Source organism: Mesoplodon bidens (assembly GCF_964165515.1).
Source record: "Mesoplodon bidens genome assembly, chromosome: 8".
NCBI classification, from domain to species: domain Eukaryota; kingdom Metazoa; phylum Chordata; class Mammalia; order Artiodactyla; family Ziphiidae; genus Mesoplodon; species Mesoplodon bidens.
This window is the reverse complement of record NC_138165.1, coordinates 23,379,863-23,394,057: the sequence shown is the minus strand read 5'-3', so window position 1 is coordinate 23,394,057 and position 14,195 is coordinate 23,379,863. Positions and strand designations below refer to the sequence as shown.

At 50.7% G+C, this 14,195-nt stretch overlaps 2 protein-coding genes across 2 annotated transcripts in view; both read left to right on the top strand.

The window, feature by feature from the left end:
• The window catches only part of HOXD3 (homeobox D3), a 36,074-nt gene that overhangs the window by 5,060 nt on the left and 16,819 nt on the right, over positions 1-14,195 (top strand). The gene's annotated exons all lie outside the window — the stretch shown is intronic.
• Positions 8,368-13,878, top strand: HOXD4 (homeobox D4). Its single transcript, XM_081242536.1, has 2 exons — positions 8,368-9,923; positions 10,463-13,878. The coding sequence occupies exons 1-2, from the start codon at positions 9,503-9,505 to the stop codon at positions 10,804-10,806; spliced, it is 765 nt and encodes a 254-aa protein (XP_081098662.1). The 5' UTR covers positions 8,368-9,502; the 3' UTR covers positions 10,807-13,878.

Below are 14,195 nucleotides of genomic sequence, written 5' to 3'. Positions count from 1 at the left end.
CAGCACTACTATATGCCCAGTACTATTCTAACTACTTTACATACATTAACTCACTGATTAAGCACTTAAAATAGTTTTTTTTGGCACAAGCCAAACATTCAACACCTGTTTCGACCACATATTGAATAACAAGCATTCAATAGGAGTTCCTTATCATCAGTATCCTTTTTCTGTTCAATAATCAGGCCTAGACCTTCAGAGATGAAAGAGACTGGTTCACTCACCTAATCCTTGAATTGTACAGAGAAGACAGGACGAGGTTTGGTCACAGGAGAACATGGATCTGGGACTTTTTCTTTTGCTGCAGTGGGCCTCATAGGCCCCGCTCCCTTGGGTCTCAGTGTCTGGCCCCTGCCTACAGGTAGACTTCAGGGCCAAACCTAGGAGGAAAGTGCCCCTAGCTCCTCAGTGGGCAGATGTCAGGTAGGGGAGGCTTCACACCCACATGGGCACATCTGTGACTACTACAGAAGGCTCAGGCCTTACAACAGAGCAGCCCCTACTTTCCACCTTCTGGAGTCACCTTCTCCACCACCACCCATCAGTCACACCCACTAGGCCAAGCATCCTCTTTTACAGCCCCAGGGCAAGTACCCTCTTTTCAGTCTCTTGAAAGCTGGGATAGGGTGGGAAAGCAAAAGGCCAGTGAGCAACAGCAAAGGAGGCAAGGAGTGCCCGACTCCCCCTTAATCTGCTTGTGTTCCAAGATCTGGGCTCCAGGACCGTGGCTGAGCCACAGCTCCAAACTTGGGCCACAGTGATGTCAAGGTGTGTCTTAAAGAGGCCTATGCCCCCCAAATCTCCATCAGCCCTTCCAATTTTTTAGATTATTTATATCTTTTAAAAATAATTATATGTATACTATTTCAGGCTATAACCCACACATATGTGCACGCACGCACACACACACACACCCTGCAACCAGGTTCTACGCCTTAACCCTGGCCTCCATGACTTCTGACTATAGACTTTTCGTAAGAGGGCCTCTGCAGCCCTTGGTCAAGCTGCTTCTCTTGGCTTAACCAGGAGTCCACCTGGGTCAGATTTTCTGTCCAAACCCACCTAGTCTCTTTTGCTATCAATCATGTCGGGCAGAGTTTGGCCCATGAAACCGGGCAGTGCTGTAGCCACCCAGCCACCTCCATCTCTTGTGCCATCTACCCTCTGTTCTTGGTTCTCAAAGGACTTAGGTAACCCCCCAGATCCTGCTTTTCTTGGGACTGCTGGAGCCTTTTCCAATCTCTGGCCCCGCCATCAGAGATCCTGCCCCAGAGCCTGTTCTTTTGGATGCCACATCTCACTGTTAGAGTGGTTCCCTCTGGGGTCACCTTTCCTTCCCAGAGGACACCAAGGCAGAGCTCCAATGAGCAGACTCCATTTAGGGGGGAGGGGTGGGGGTAGCAGGAGAAGTGGTCCTCTTTCAGTGATGGGATATAATGCCAGGAATATGGAATTATATTTCTCTCCTGCTTGGGACTCCCTGTTCAGCCCTTTTCTGGCTCTACCGCCAGCCTGTGTCCCTAAGTGCCTGGCCTGGCAGTCTTTCTTTATCAGCCCCCAGCCTAGGGAGTTCATCCAAAGTCCCATCCCCACCTATCCTGGTTGTGCAGACAGTTTAAGGGAAGAGTTCAGTACCACTTCTGGGCAAGAGGCCTCTTGAAAATCAAGGTCAGGATATTCTTTCCTGGGCCACATAGCAAGGGCCCTTAGGTGGGCAGAGAGTGGACCTCAATACATTTGGAGTGCAGCTGATGCCTCTTGGGGCCCCTTCAGTCTCTCCTTCCTGGGAGCAGCTCTGGCATCTGGGTTCCTTCAGGGAACCCTAGCTCATGGAAGCTCTCTGAGCAGGAATTCCCAGGACTGGCTTTTTCCAGCCCAGTGGGGAAGGACAGTGTCCAGAGTCTCAATTTACCCAGAACCCAAATTCCTTACAGGTTTTTAAGAAGGCCCCCACCCCACCTCTTCTCCCCGACCTCTTCTTCAGGACTGTTACCACCACCATTGAAAGTCCTTGGAAAAAAACCAACAAATTGGCCCAAAGTAGTCTTCTGTTCTCCCTGGTGCTTAGCCTTCTTACTAGACAGGGTTTGCTCTTCCCCATCTGCACTCTGTCATTCATCTACAGAAGCCCAGCATTGAGGGCAGGGGCCAAGGAAGATTGGAGGGAGTTAGACACTCTCTCCTTTAATCATGTCGCCTGGCTGTTCTAAGACTAGAAAGTAATTGAAGTTGTCTGCCTCAGTGTCTTCCTTTCTTTTCTCCTTTTCCCCTACGCATAGCTAGTTACTTTGCTGTTATTATCTAAATGTACAGAGTAGGCTATATAGTTTTATTCTTACGAAAGCCACAGTGAATACTGCAGGCAAGTCCCAGTTACCATCCTTTACCACCATTCATTCAAAAAGTATCTACTGAGCCCTGAGTAGGTGTCAGACATTGTTTCAAACACCATCTCCTCAGCCTGGTCTTCTCTTTACATGGCCCCTCCCCCATAAAAAGCTCATAACAATTGCCTAGAATGTCATAGGTCCTTTGATTCATCCTCTTTTATTAACTTAAGGACAAATAAAGAAGGCTTTTCCCAACCCCTCAAACTTTTGTTATTTTTTTACAGTGGATTAACAGAGGCTTGTTTAGAAGCTGCTCACCTAGTGCTAATAGAGTCAGAAAACATTTTTTAAAGCATTGATCTTTACTCATATTTTAAAAACAGATGCTACCAACTGTAAAAGAAAAAGGTACTCCTAAGTGGCTAATGGCGGGGGGAGGGAAGAAATAGATGCCGTACAGTCCGGGCTAATAGCCCCCTGCTTTCTAGCCAGTGAAAGTGAAATCAAGAAATGGGTTTAGAAATGCACAGAGAATGGGTGGAAATTAGGATGCAAAGAGATTTTTGTGGAAAGGAGTCTCTTTCAAGGGCTTGATGGGTTTGCTGATGAGAACTTTTACAACTGAATTTGATTTAGAAATCATAGATGTATATGTGCTTTACAAAGCTACACAGAACACCCATTCTTTTAATCGGAATAGTCAAAATCATACGTTTTCACACTGGTAGCAACTCTGGCAGGCTATGGAAGGATGTTGGGTGTCAATTCTCTTTTCACTCACTCCCCTTGGTGGGAGCTGGGGGCGTCTTCCTCACCCCCGCCTACCTCAGGCATAGTGTGGCACATTCTACTCCATGGATCAGTGCTCGGCCCAAGCTCCTTCTCTTGGCTTTCACAGCAGGAGAGCCCGCTGCCTGCCCCTCTCTTAGGCTCTCCCTCTGGTGGTGGTGGAAGGGTAAGGGTGGGGGAGAGAGAGGATCCCACCCAGATTTGGACCCCCAAGCCCTGTGGTTGGGACACTATGGGACTGGGGACATCTGACTTCCTGGGCTTGGGTTCCTTGAGAGCCTCATTTACTTCCTCACACCCTGTCCCCTTCACACCAGGGCTGTTTTATTGTTTTATAACCTTCTTTAGAGCTTCAGTCGCCAAAGATGCCGATGGGGCTATTCTCCACTTTCTCACTTTACCAAACCCCAAGTCTTGCTGTTTTAAGCAGTTTGGTCACTTGCAAAGGCTTCCCTTCCAGATCTAAGCAAACTATAGAAACCTCTAGGCATGTGGCTACCTTCAACTTTCGCTGAGCTCATTCGCAACAATACAGAGCCAAGTGTTAACTCCAGCTGCCCCCCACCCCCCAAGCCCACCCAGCGTCTCCCCAACCACCCTTTTCTTATTGAAGCTAAAACAAAATCTCAAATAACTTCTGGTATAAGCAAGTAAGAAGCGGCCTTTGGCTTTCCTCTTTATTTACCACATCCAAAGCTAAAAAATGATTGAAATAAAGGAGTTGATGGTACTCACAGCGGATGCAGCCAAAGAATCATAAGACATGCCCATCAACCAGCCTTTTCCAAATAGCACTATCTCCCAGTCTCAACAGACATCCCTGAAAAGATGCTATTTGAAAAGCCTGGGGTATTGATATGAATATGACTCCCTCCTTGCATCCTAGATATTTGGAACTATTTAAATGTGAGGGAACAGTTGCAGTGAACCTTTATTTAGTGAATAAAAGTTTAAAGCAGAAGGTTATTTATGGTTCTGCCAGAGATGGAACCTGAGTGGCCATTTACGAACACGTGATCCCAATAAACTTTGTTTTATGGCTTGAGAGTTGACAAGCCAAAATATAATTCCCACCGTAAATTAGGTTAAGAGCATACAAGTGCAGATGCTTGGTTCCTGAAGCAGCAATAGAAAAGTGAGAGGCTCCAGCTAGCGCCGGGCTCAGGAGACAGGTCTGCTCCCAGCTCCCCTGCCCACTAGGAGAGAAAATCAGTAAGTCACTTATTACTTCTTCCAGGACAACTCCAGGGGTGGGGGATTTCTCTGCCCCATCTTTTCCACCTGGTGTGGGGAGAAGTCCCCTGGAAGTTAATTTTAATTTTAGCTTAAACCTAAATCAAGAAATAGGATGGGAATCCTGGTTTTCTCCTCTCCCTTCTAGACATAGAAAGTTAGGAATTGAGGGCTCCCACCTCACAAGAGGGACTTTCTGTCTCTCTCCTCCTCATAATGGGGCATCTGCTTCTGAAGTGGAATAAAACGGGTAGTCTAGGTGGACAGAGAGAAAGGATAAGGATGGAGATGGCTCTGCCTTTGTGATTTCTCAGAGAAGACTGCCATCCCAGAATAAAACTAGAGGAGACTGAAAACTTAAAGCTGGACACCAGCCCCTGTGAGGATCACTGCTTTGTAAGATTGCTTTGTGGGTCCTCCAGCAAAAATGCTGACGAAATGATGTCATATCCATAGAGCTGGATAACAGTCTAAAGCATTGCCATTTACCTTTAAACCCATCGGTTTTCCTCTTCCTTGGTTATCATTTGGGTCCTCATTTCCCTTGGAGATTGCTCTTTGTTTTGAATTAGAGCAGAAGTGGGAAGGCAAGTTCCAGCCTTGCCTGGTCCTTCTTTGGGAAGGAAAAGACAGTTTTAGGGGAGTGCTGGTTAGGGCTGGGGAATTTGAAACCAATCTGAAATTGGAAAAGGGGTCTGAATTGCTCCTAGCGCGAGACAGACGGGGAGCTGGGGCAGGGGACAGATGCAGCGGCTAACCCCCTCCCCAGTGGACCTGCGCCCACCCCGCCGATTGTGCAGAAGAAAACACACAAAGGCCCGTTTTCTCCTCGCTTCCCGTTTTCCCACTGGGGAAACCCTGTTACAGACAGCCTGAGTCGGGCCAAGCGAAAAGTAAGGTTTTGCTCAAGGGGTGCATAGAGTGGGGGAGGTGATGGGGGCCATACTCTCCTACCTCGTGGGTCTGCCCTTGAGCACTGCAGTCTCCCGCTCCGCGCTCGGAGAACTTGGCGCAGTTCCTGGGGGCGGGCACCCGAAGCAGGAGGGAGGTCTGTGTATTGGCGGGGTGTCTGGGCCTTGTCATTTTTCTGTGTGTCATCTATCTTTATTATCCTGTGGAATTTAAGTGACCCCCGTTTTCATTGCAACAGGTTCGGGACCGTGAGAAACCGCCGCTGTAAGTACCTTCCCGTTTCTTCCGAATCGCGAAGGGGCGGTATTGATAACTGGGGTGGTAGGGGAGAAGGGCCGCGCCAGGGCAGTGGGCGGGGGGAAGAGCAGCCCTGACTCCCCAGGCCTGGCTGTGAGAGGGGAGCTCGAGTTGGAGGTGGAGGATCTAAGTTGGACTCCTGGAAAGATTTTCTGGGGCCTGGTTTACAGTCACCTAAGTAAGGGAACGGGCCGCGGCCTCTCGCGCTTGTCTCCTTGGACCTCCCTGGACCTTCCCGGCCTTCCCAGGCCTCCCCAGCTCGCACAGGTGCAGCTCCGCCGCAGCGAACGCGTCTGTGAAGAGCTTGCAGCTAATTAGCAGCCCGCCCTATTAACAAGTCGCGGCGAGCATCGCTTTCTGCTCGAATCAACCTGCTGAACACCCAGGCAACGCGATCCCCCTTTGACGCCCAGCCCAGCTCAACCCGGTCCAGCCTGGCCCAACCTTCTCTAGTTTTTTTTATAAAAAGAAAGCAAACGAACGAACAAACAAAAAACCGTTGGCTGGCTTCCGGGAAGGGCTGCGAATTCTGAGCTTTACGTGGAAGTCCCTCCTCCCCCCTCCCTAGGCCCCAGCCCCAGCCGCGGCGGTTTGGGCCCTGGATTGGGGAACTCCAGCCGAGCGAGGAGGGAGGGGTACGGCCCTTCTAGTTCACCTCTGCTTCTCTATAACTGCAATTTGAGAATTTCTGCGCCAGAGCCGCTAGCGGCCAGAGCCGCTAGCGTTGCAGGCAGACGTGGCGGTGGGGGGTGGGTGCGGGGGTGGGCAGAGATTCTTGGGGTCTTGGGCTTGGAAGTTTGGATCTTTCTGAGTTGCATTTGCCGCAGAAGACAGGTACATTTCTGAGGAGGCCTGTGAAATCTCCAGGAAGGCTCTCTCATTAAGATGATGGTAGTGGGGGGAGAATCAAGGAAAGACCACTGGCCCCTCCCTCATGCAAAACGGAGATGATTTTATTTTCATAGGAGATGGAATGTGCGAAGGTGTTAGGAACCAGGCACCCTCCCTCCCTGGTGAGACATCCTCTCTCTAGGGTCCGGGAAGCTAAGGCTTGGCTCTGGGCCAGGTTTCTGCCCTCCAGGCTGGGCAGCCTAATCGACTCCCTGGGGGTTGTGTCCACCCCCCAGGAGTGGAGATTCCGCCCAGTACGTAGTTCACCTCTATGAATCAGGCTGTCTCAAGTGAAACAGGGCTCAGGGCTCCAGGCTGGAAAATCCGGTGTCCCCAGGATCTCCTGGTCTTGCCCTCTTCCTGAGGCTGCCCTGGCTCTGGGTGCTTATCTCTGTGGATTCTCCTTGCTTGCAAACCCACGATCAGCACCCTGTAGCTGAACACAGCACAAAAAGCCAGAGACATCAAAAGCATTTGTATGGGCAGTTGAGCGGGAGGTGAATATTTAACGCTTTTGTTCATCAATAACTCATTGGCTTTGACCTGTCTGAACAAGTTGAGCAATAAGGTGAAATGCAGGTCACAGCGTCTAACAAATATGAAAATGTGTATGTACCCTCACCCGGCTCCCCACCCGTCCCAGCAGGCTCCCCCAATTTGTCTGGATAAAGCCTAGGCCCAAGGTCCCCAGGAAGGCAGGTGTGTGGGAGCTCTTGGCATTAGAGGAAGTTGGGGGGAGCCCCCCTGGGACAAGGGAGCTGGGTGTGGGGCAGCCTCAGAGCTCTTGTTAGAATTGGCACCCAGGATATCCCTACAAAATAGCCAAAGCACTGGAACCAGAGGATGGCGGTGGGGGAGTGCGCAGGAAGCGTGCACAGGGCAGAGTAGGAGAAGCCAGCCAATTTTTCCAGGCAGAGGGGGGCTCCACCGCACCAGGCCCAGGTTGAGGCTTGAAAATAATTTTTGAATCATGAGGGTAAAATCAAAACAATCAAAAAAAAATTAAACACCTCTAGCCTACAGTCAGGGATCCAAAAGCCCCACCAGAGCCCGGGCATCCCTCCGCCCCTGAAATCCATCCGGGCCCTGAGTGCTCTTGGTGCCCTGAACCGAGGGGTGAGCCCTGGACTGCGCTGGGGCGGGCACAACTCGTGAACTTTTGTACTCTTGTGTGCTGCTGTCGGCAAAGCAAAAATAATGAAACTTTGTGATATGTTTGTAAATGATTTCGAATGACCCCTTGCCCTGCCCTTCACCATTAGTGCGCCGGCCCCAGCCCAGGGCAGCTCGGTGCCTGCAAGCAGTGCCTGCCTCGGGGTCTGCAGCAGCAGCCGGACGGAGAGGCCAGCCGGGCTCAGGGCCCTGGAAGGTAAATGCGCGACTTCTTGGAGAACTAGCTTTGTCAGCCAACCTGGCTTGCCCTGACAGTGGGCAGAAGAGTGAGCAGAGGATATTCCCTCTTGCCTCTTTTTCTTCTGCCATTGAGGGCATTTGCTCCTTTCTGGAAAATACCACTTGCTAAGGGAGTGGGGTTACGTGGATCCGGAGAGGGGGGTAATAAAGCCGCCATTTCTGGGATGGATTATTTTTCTTCTTTTCTTTCTTTCTTAAGAAGACTGTCCTGATTCTTTGGCTGCTTGGTAACCCCAGCCCTGGTACAAGGATGGGGAACTCGTTGCTGCAAATTGCCACCAAGCGCTTCAGGCTACCTGAACCATCTCTGAAAGGCAGGGTGGCTGCGTTGGGCTGGTGGCAGCTCCGAGGAAGAGGCAGGGGCTGGCAACGGTCTGGGTACTCGCTCTGGGTGGAACCTGGAGGTAGTAACGTTGTCTATATATACCCTGTAGAACCGAATTTGTGTGGTATCCACGTAGTCACAGATTCGATTCTAGGGGAATATATGGTCGATGCAAAAACTTCACATTTCTCCGCAATAGCCAGAATTAGAAGTGGAGGCCAGAGGCAGCCGGCGGGTCAGTCGCCTCTTTCTGTTTTACTACCTTGGACTCCAGGAGGATCGTCTGAGCCTGGTGACATACAGCAGCCTTTTCCTGGAGAAGCTCCTCACCTTTAAACAGGGCCCCCTGTGTAAACCCCTAATTGGTTGCATGTATGCAGGGCCATAGGGTTAGGTTTGGGGGCACTGGGGAGCAAGGTGGGAGTCCAGGTCGCCCCAGCCCCAGGTCTGCCCTCCAGGGGCATAAAGTTGGAGAGTGCCCAATGAAGGGATTCATTGGCCATTACTGCCATGTGAGAAGAAGGTGAGCTGGGCAGAAGGAGTTTAGGGTCCTTTGGGGTCCATTTGGGTGAGCTGGGGGTGCCCTCACCACCTTCCTGGGCTACCCTTCAGCTGCTCTGGCTAGAGCATCACGGAGGCTTCTTGCCATACCAGCAAGGGCCAAGATTTGGCTGGAAACACCCCGGCCTCGAAGAAAGCTTGGCAGTTACTCATTGCCTAATTTGATTCAGGCCAGCCAGATTGTAGTAACTTTTGGGTGACCCTGATGAAGACAAAGCCGGGATTCGGCCTTTGTATGGCAGAGTCCCTGCTCCGCAGGCTGGGCGGGCGGGAGTCCTGCCTGCCTGGGGTTCTCTGCCCAACTCAGAAGCCACCTCTTCCGCCCACTTTTTGATGCCATGCACCCTGACAGATATGAGGATTCATTCCCCCTTGAACCGTGCCCATTTTGGGGGGCTGATTTCAGGCGGGGTGAGTGGCGAGGGCACTGGAGGTTAGCAAAGTCAGTGACAGACAAAAGCTGGGGTTACCTGTGGGGAATGAGGATGCTGGGATTAGAACTACTTTAACATCTGGCGGGGGCCCTCAAATGTGCCATGGCAAGTCGCTTGATTACACGTATGTTATTTAGTTAAATTTGTGAAAATTATGAGATGCTCACCAACCCGGTGATAAACTCACTCCCTCGCTATTGGCTGGCCTGGTCACATGGCCGCCAACTTTATTCAGTTGACAGCAAGTAGGAGGGCCCTATGGAAGGAGAAAAAAAGACAACACGAGAAAAATTAGTATTTTCTACCTTCTGAAATTAATGGCCATGAGTTCGTATATGGTGAACTCCAAGTATGTGGACCCCAAGTTTCCTCCGTGCGAGGAATATTTGCAGGGTGGCTACCTAGGCGAGCAGGGCGCTGACTACTACGGCGGCGGCGCGCAGGGGGCCGACTTCCAGCCCCCGGGGCTCTACCCACGGCCGGACTTCGGTGAGCAGACCTTCGGAGGCGGCGGCGCCGGGCCCGGCTCGGCACTGCCCACACGGGGTCACGGGCAAGAACCCGGCGGCCCCAGCGGCCACTACGGTGCCCCGGGAGAGCCGTGCCCCGCGCCCCCGCCCCTGCCCGGCGCCCGGGCCTGCAGCCAGCCGGGCGGCCCCAAGCAGCCGCCCCCTGGGACGGCCCTCAAGCAGCCGGCCGTGGTCTACCCGTGGATGAAGAAGGTGCACGTGAATTCCGGTAAGGCACGGGCCCAGGACCTCTCAGTCTCCACCCCAGCCCGGCGGCCTGGGCCCCGCGAGGGGGTGCGAGTGGGTGGGGGCGTGTGGGGCTTCAATGGGCGCCGCAATTACTCTCTCCATAAATTTTTATAGCCGAGGGAGCAGGCCGGGACCATGTGGCTGGCTGCTTGGCTCTGGGCGCAAAAGGGGGTGGAGATGGGGGTGGGGTGGGGGAGGACTCCATTTTCAGAGCGGAGGGAACGTGGTGGAAGAGGGGATTTCCAAAATGCCTGGGAATGCTGGAGCGGGCGGTGGGCTGGGGAGATGGGGGCACGTTTGGGGATCCCCGCCCGAGAGCCCGGGGGAGCAGGTGAGTCCGAGGGGGTGGGTGGGAGTGAGCGTGTGCGCCTAGGAGGGCGGGCGGGCGGGCGAGAGGCAGGGAGTGGGCCAGGAGCGCTCGGGGAGGGCCCGGGCCGCGGGGCGCGCCAGGAAGTGAGCGGCTGTGGCCTAACCCGAGGCCGGGCGCTGACCTGACTGTGCGGTCTGCTTGTCTCACAGTGAACCCCAACTACACCGGCGGGGAGCCCAAGAGGTCCCGGACGGCCTACACCCGGCAGCAAGTCCTAGAACTGGAAAAGGAATTTCATTTTAACAGGTATCTGACGCGGCGCCGTCGGATTGAAATCGCTCACACCCTGTGTCTTTCCGAGCGCCAGATCAAGATCTGGTTCCAGAACCGGAGGATGAAGTGGAAAAAAGATCACAAGCTGCCCAACACGAAAGGCAGGTCCTCGTCGTCGTCGTCTTCATCCTCCTCCTCCTCTTGCTCCTCCTCAGCTGCCCCTGGCCAGCATTTGCAGCCGCTGGCCAAGGACCACCACACGGACCTGACGACCTTATAGAAGTGGGGACCCTGGGCCCATCCCTCCCTGAGCTCCCGGCTGAGCCGAAGCTGCGGGGGGTCACCTCCCTGGGCTCTAAGGTACTGTAGGGTGGACCTGGGACAGGCAGGCCGCCCTCGGACTAGGTTAGCACCCTGCCCGAGGGTGGCCCCCTCCCTGGAGTGGGGATGGGGGTCGGGGGGCGGGATTCTCTCTCTAAGTATATTATCAAATGGCAGGAGCTACTGAGAACATAAAACCTTGGCGAGTCATTAAACTCCTGAAAATCTCCGCTGTTGGATTTTGAATTTGCAGATGAAGGTTGGATGCTTTATCCCAGTGTGAATTTGAACATCCTCCCCCCCTCACCTCCAGGGATCTTTGTGGTTTCATAATGTGGGCGTGTTGAGGCAGAAGGCTGGCCACCCCTGCGCTAGGTGCTTTCAGTGGAAGCAGGAGGGCTGGGCCAGGATTTCTGAACTTTTGGGTTGTCTGTATAATTTCCAGTGTGAAAAAAAATTTTTTTTCTCCCGGTGGCCCCATGCCCAAAGAAATGAGTCTAAGAAGGAAGTGCAAACGGGTTGTTGCATGTTTAGATTATATTTGCTTAAATATTTATTTGTTGGGGAATTAGGGTGCAGAAATAACTGACATCTTATCGCCAAAACACTTCCGATGGTGAAAGGGGCTGGGTTTCAGGGAGCAGAATCAAGAGATGCGTGGACTGACTTATGGCTGTAACCGGCATTTTGAACTCCACCCCCTCCCCACTCCCCGGAAATGTGTGTAGGGGGCCCTTAACCCTTCTAGAGGGAAGCAAAGGATCCACTCAAAGTTGAGTTCCTGAAAATATATTTCCACATGTGCTTTTTTCAGCACTGTGCTTAGAACCAGTTCTGGGTGATTAAAGGAAAGGGAAAAAAGAAGGAAACAAATGGTCCAACATTTTCCTTATGGGGAAAGAAAACAAAACCTCTGTGTTCTGGGTCATTAGATAATGACTGAATTTTCTGTTCCAACTGGATTCCAAATGTCCCCAAATACCCCATATAGCAGTATTTTATAGGCATTGGTGTATGGCCTGCCTATATGGGAGAGGGAATGTGCATTGGGGAGAAAGTGGGAAGGTGAGGAAGTCTTGCTGTAAAAAATGAAAGAAAAACTAATTGAATCTAGAAGTCCACAAAAGTTGGTCTTAGAGTTTTTTCCCTAAGTTTTATTTTTTTAAAAACAAATCTAAGGAAGTTTTCCTCAACCCATTAATTTGGAGCAGAATTTGTAAAAGTATAAAAGTTTTCAGGCCCTCTCCTCTCCCTTGCCTTGAGAATAGTGGTTTAAAAACAATCGCTGTCAAACAACAGAGAGATGTTCTTCAGTCATTTTTCTTATGCCTTGCCTGGGAAGGGTTCAAAGCTCACTTTTCTAAAATGTTGACCCTTAAGGATAAGGGAAAGAGTCAAAGGTAATGGCCAGAGTTCATAGACTCAAATGAAACAAGGCTTCAGAAATTTAAACCGCAAAGCCTCGGGCTCCAAAAAGAAACCCCTGGTTGTAGCTACCGAAAAGTCACAAAAGTGGGGAGGGAGACGGGGTGAGCTTGAAAGGGAGATTCAGAATTGGGGCTATTTTTTCAGTGCTTGAGAACACTTTAGAAGATTTCAGAGGTAATTTAAAAAATATATTTAAGTGTATATATTAAGTGTAGGGGGAAAAAAAACTTCCTCTACAGGCATGTTCTTTGGTTCTGTGTCTCCTGAGAGCTGAGGGCAGGTATTCACTGGAGTCCCTAGGCTGAAATTCCACTTCTCTAAAGTGTCTTCCAAGCCTTGCTCTTTTGTATTGGACCCTAGGGATAGCTCTTTGTTCCTCCTTGGGGTGAGCCTGGCTCTCAGACTTGCACATGGCAATACTTGAATATCGCCACGTCGGGATATTAAAGATGGATATTCCTGCATTATTCGCATCATTGTTTCTATGACAAAAAGCACAGAGTTCATACATAGTCAAGACGTCTTTTTTCTGATGCCCTCACGTTGAGAAGCTGAAAAGGTATTTTACTGAAGTTCGGCTAAATTACAGAATCAGGTTCATCCAGAGGACAAATTTTCTATTCGATTAGCTGTATTTCAGCCAGGAGGACTGACCTCTAAACCCTTAACCTTTTGGACTCTAACTACCCTTCTCTTCTTTTTTTCCCCCTCGAACATGGAGAGCAGTCTTTGGATGTAGGATTTGAAAAGGGCCGCTATCCTTAGGCAAGTTGGAAAGTTGCTCAGATTCTTTCCTAAAACCCGAATCTGTGAATACATTGAACCTTCTCCTTGGGAGGGGGTAATATATATTTTCACAACATCCAACTACATATGTATTGCAAAGATTATTATATAGATTTCCCCCTTCCCAGAAGTTCAGGTTACTCACCCCAGCTTCAGACCAAATGCCAAACTACTTAACTGCCTTCACCCCTGCCCCAGAGGAAAGCCAAGAGGCATGTTTTGATGAAGAAAATCCAAGGTCCTTCTTAAAAATAGCCCCACTACTTTGGAAAGTAACTTAATCAGAGAAACAACTTGTTTGTTTATAAGTCTCACTTCTCCTTCTCCTCTTCTAGGGATTGTCTTTTGAAATGTTAATGGAGCCTGGATGGCCCAGAGGGCGGCCCTCAACCCTGAGGTCCCAATCGGACCCCAGCGTCCATTTGGGCCCACAGGAGTGGGGCAGGGAAGAAGCAGGCCCCCCAGTCACCTAGGGCAGGGAAGGAAATGAGTTTCCATCTGGGAACGTACTCTGGAGAAAGCTAGATGTAGAAAGCCTCAGTGCCCATTTGCTTTTATTTGTTTCCAGTTTGTTCCCCCAAATATGAGCCAGAAGTGTTTGTTTTGAGTTTTTTCAGTGTTGGGGTCGTGACTGGGGGGAGTGAAGTGTTTGGTGAGGACATAGCTCCTCAGACTCCCATCTCACTTTGTCCATTGCAGCCTTTTGTTGGGAGATGACATTGTCAGTCAGCCCCATGGTGTCTGTTCACACAAGATGCTTTTTTAATAGAATTGACCAATGTTCTGCTGCCACTGATTAAAGTATTATTTATACTAATTGTTGCCTGTAGTTTTGATGTAATTCATTGATCTATATTTGAAATAATAAAAGGTGTAGCGAAATCTCCCTCCTGTTTGGTGCCTCCACAGAAGCATTCTTCATTAGATCTTCTAAAAGCTAACATCCAATATAAACAATTTATTATTTTCTGTAATGTGCCTGATGCGTGAAGGTTAATCTGTGTAAGGCTTAGCAGTTCTACCATTTTTCCCCTCCCCCATACCTACACACTCCCAATTTGGCCATCATATGTTGTGAGAAAGGGAAGCCTAAGGCTGGATTCAGGCTGCAGTGGGGTGGACATTATTTTTTAA

Coding starts and splice junctions, on each gene's coding strand:
- HOXD4 (XM_081242536.1), top strand. CDS start 9,503: ATGGCCATGAGTTCGTATATGGTGAACTCCAAGTATGTGGACCCCAAG. Junction 9,924..10,462: donor GAAGGTGCACGTGAATTCCG/GTAAGGCACGGG, acceptor CTTGTCTCACAG/TGAACCCCAACTACACCGGC.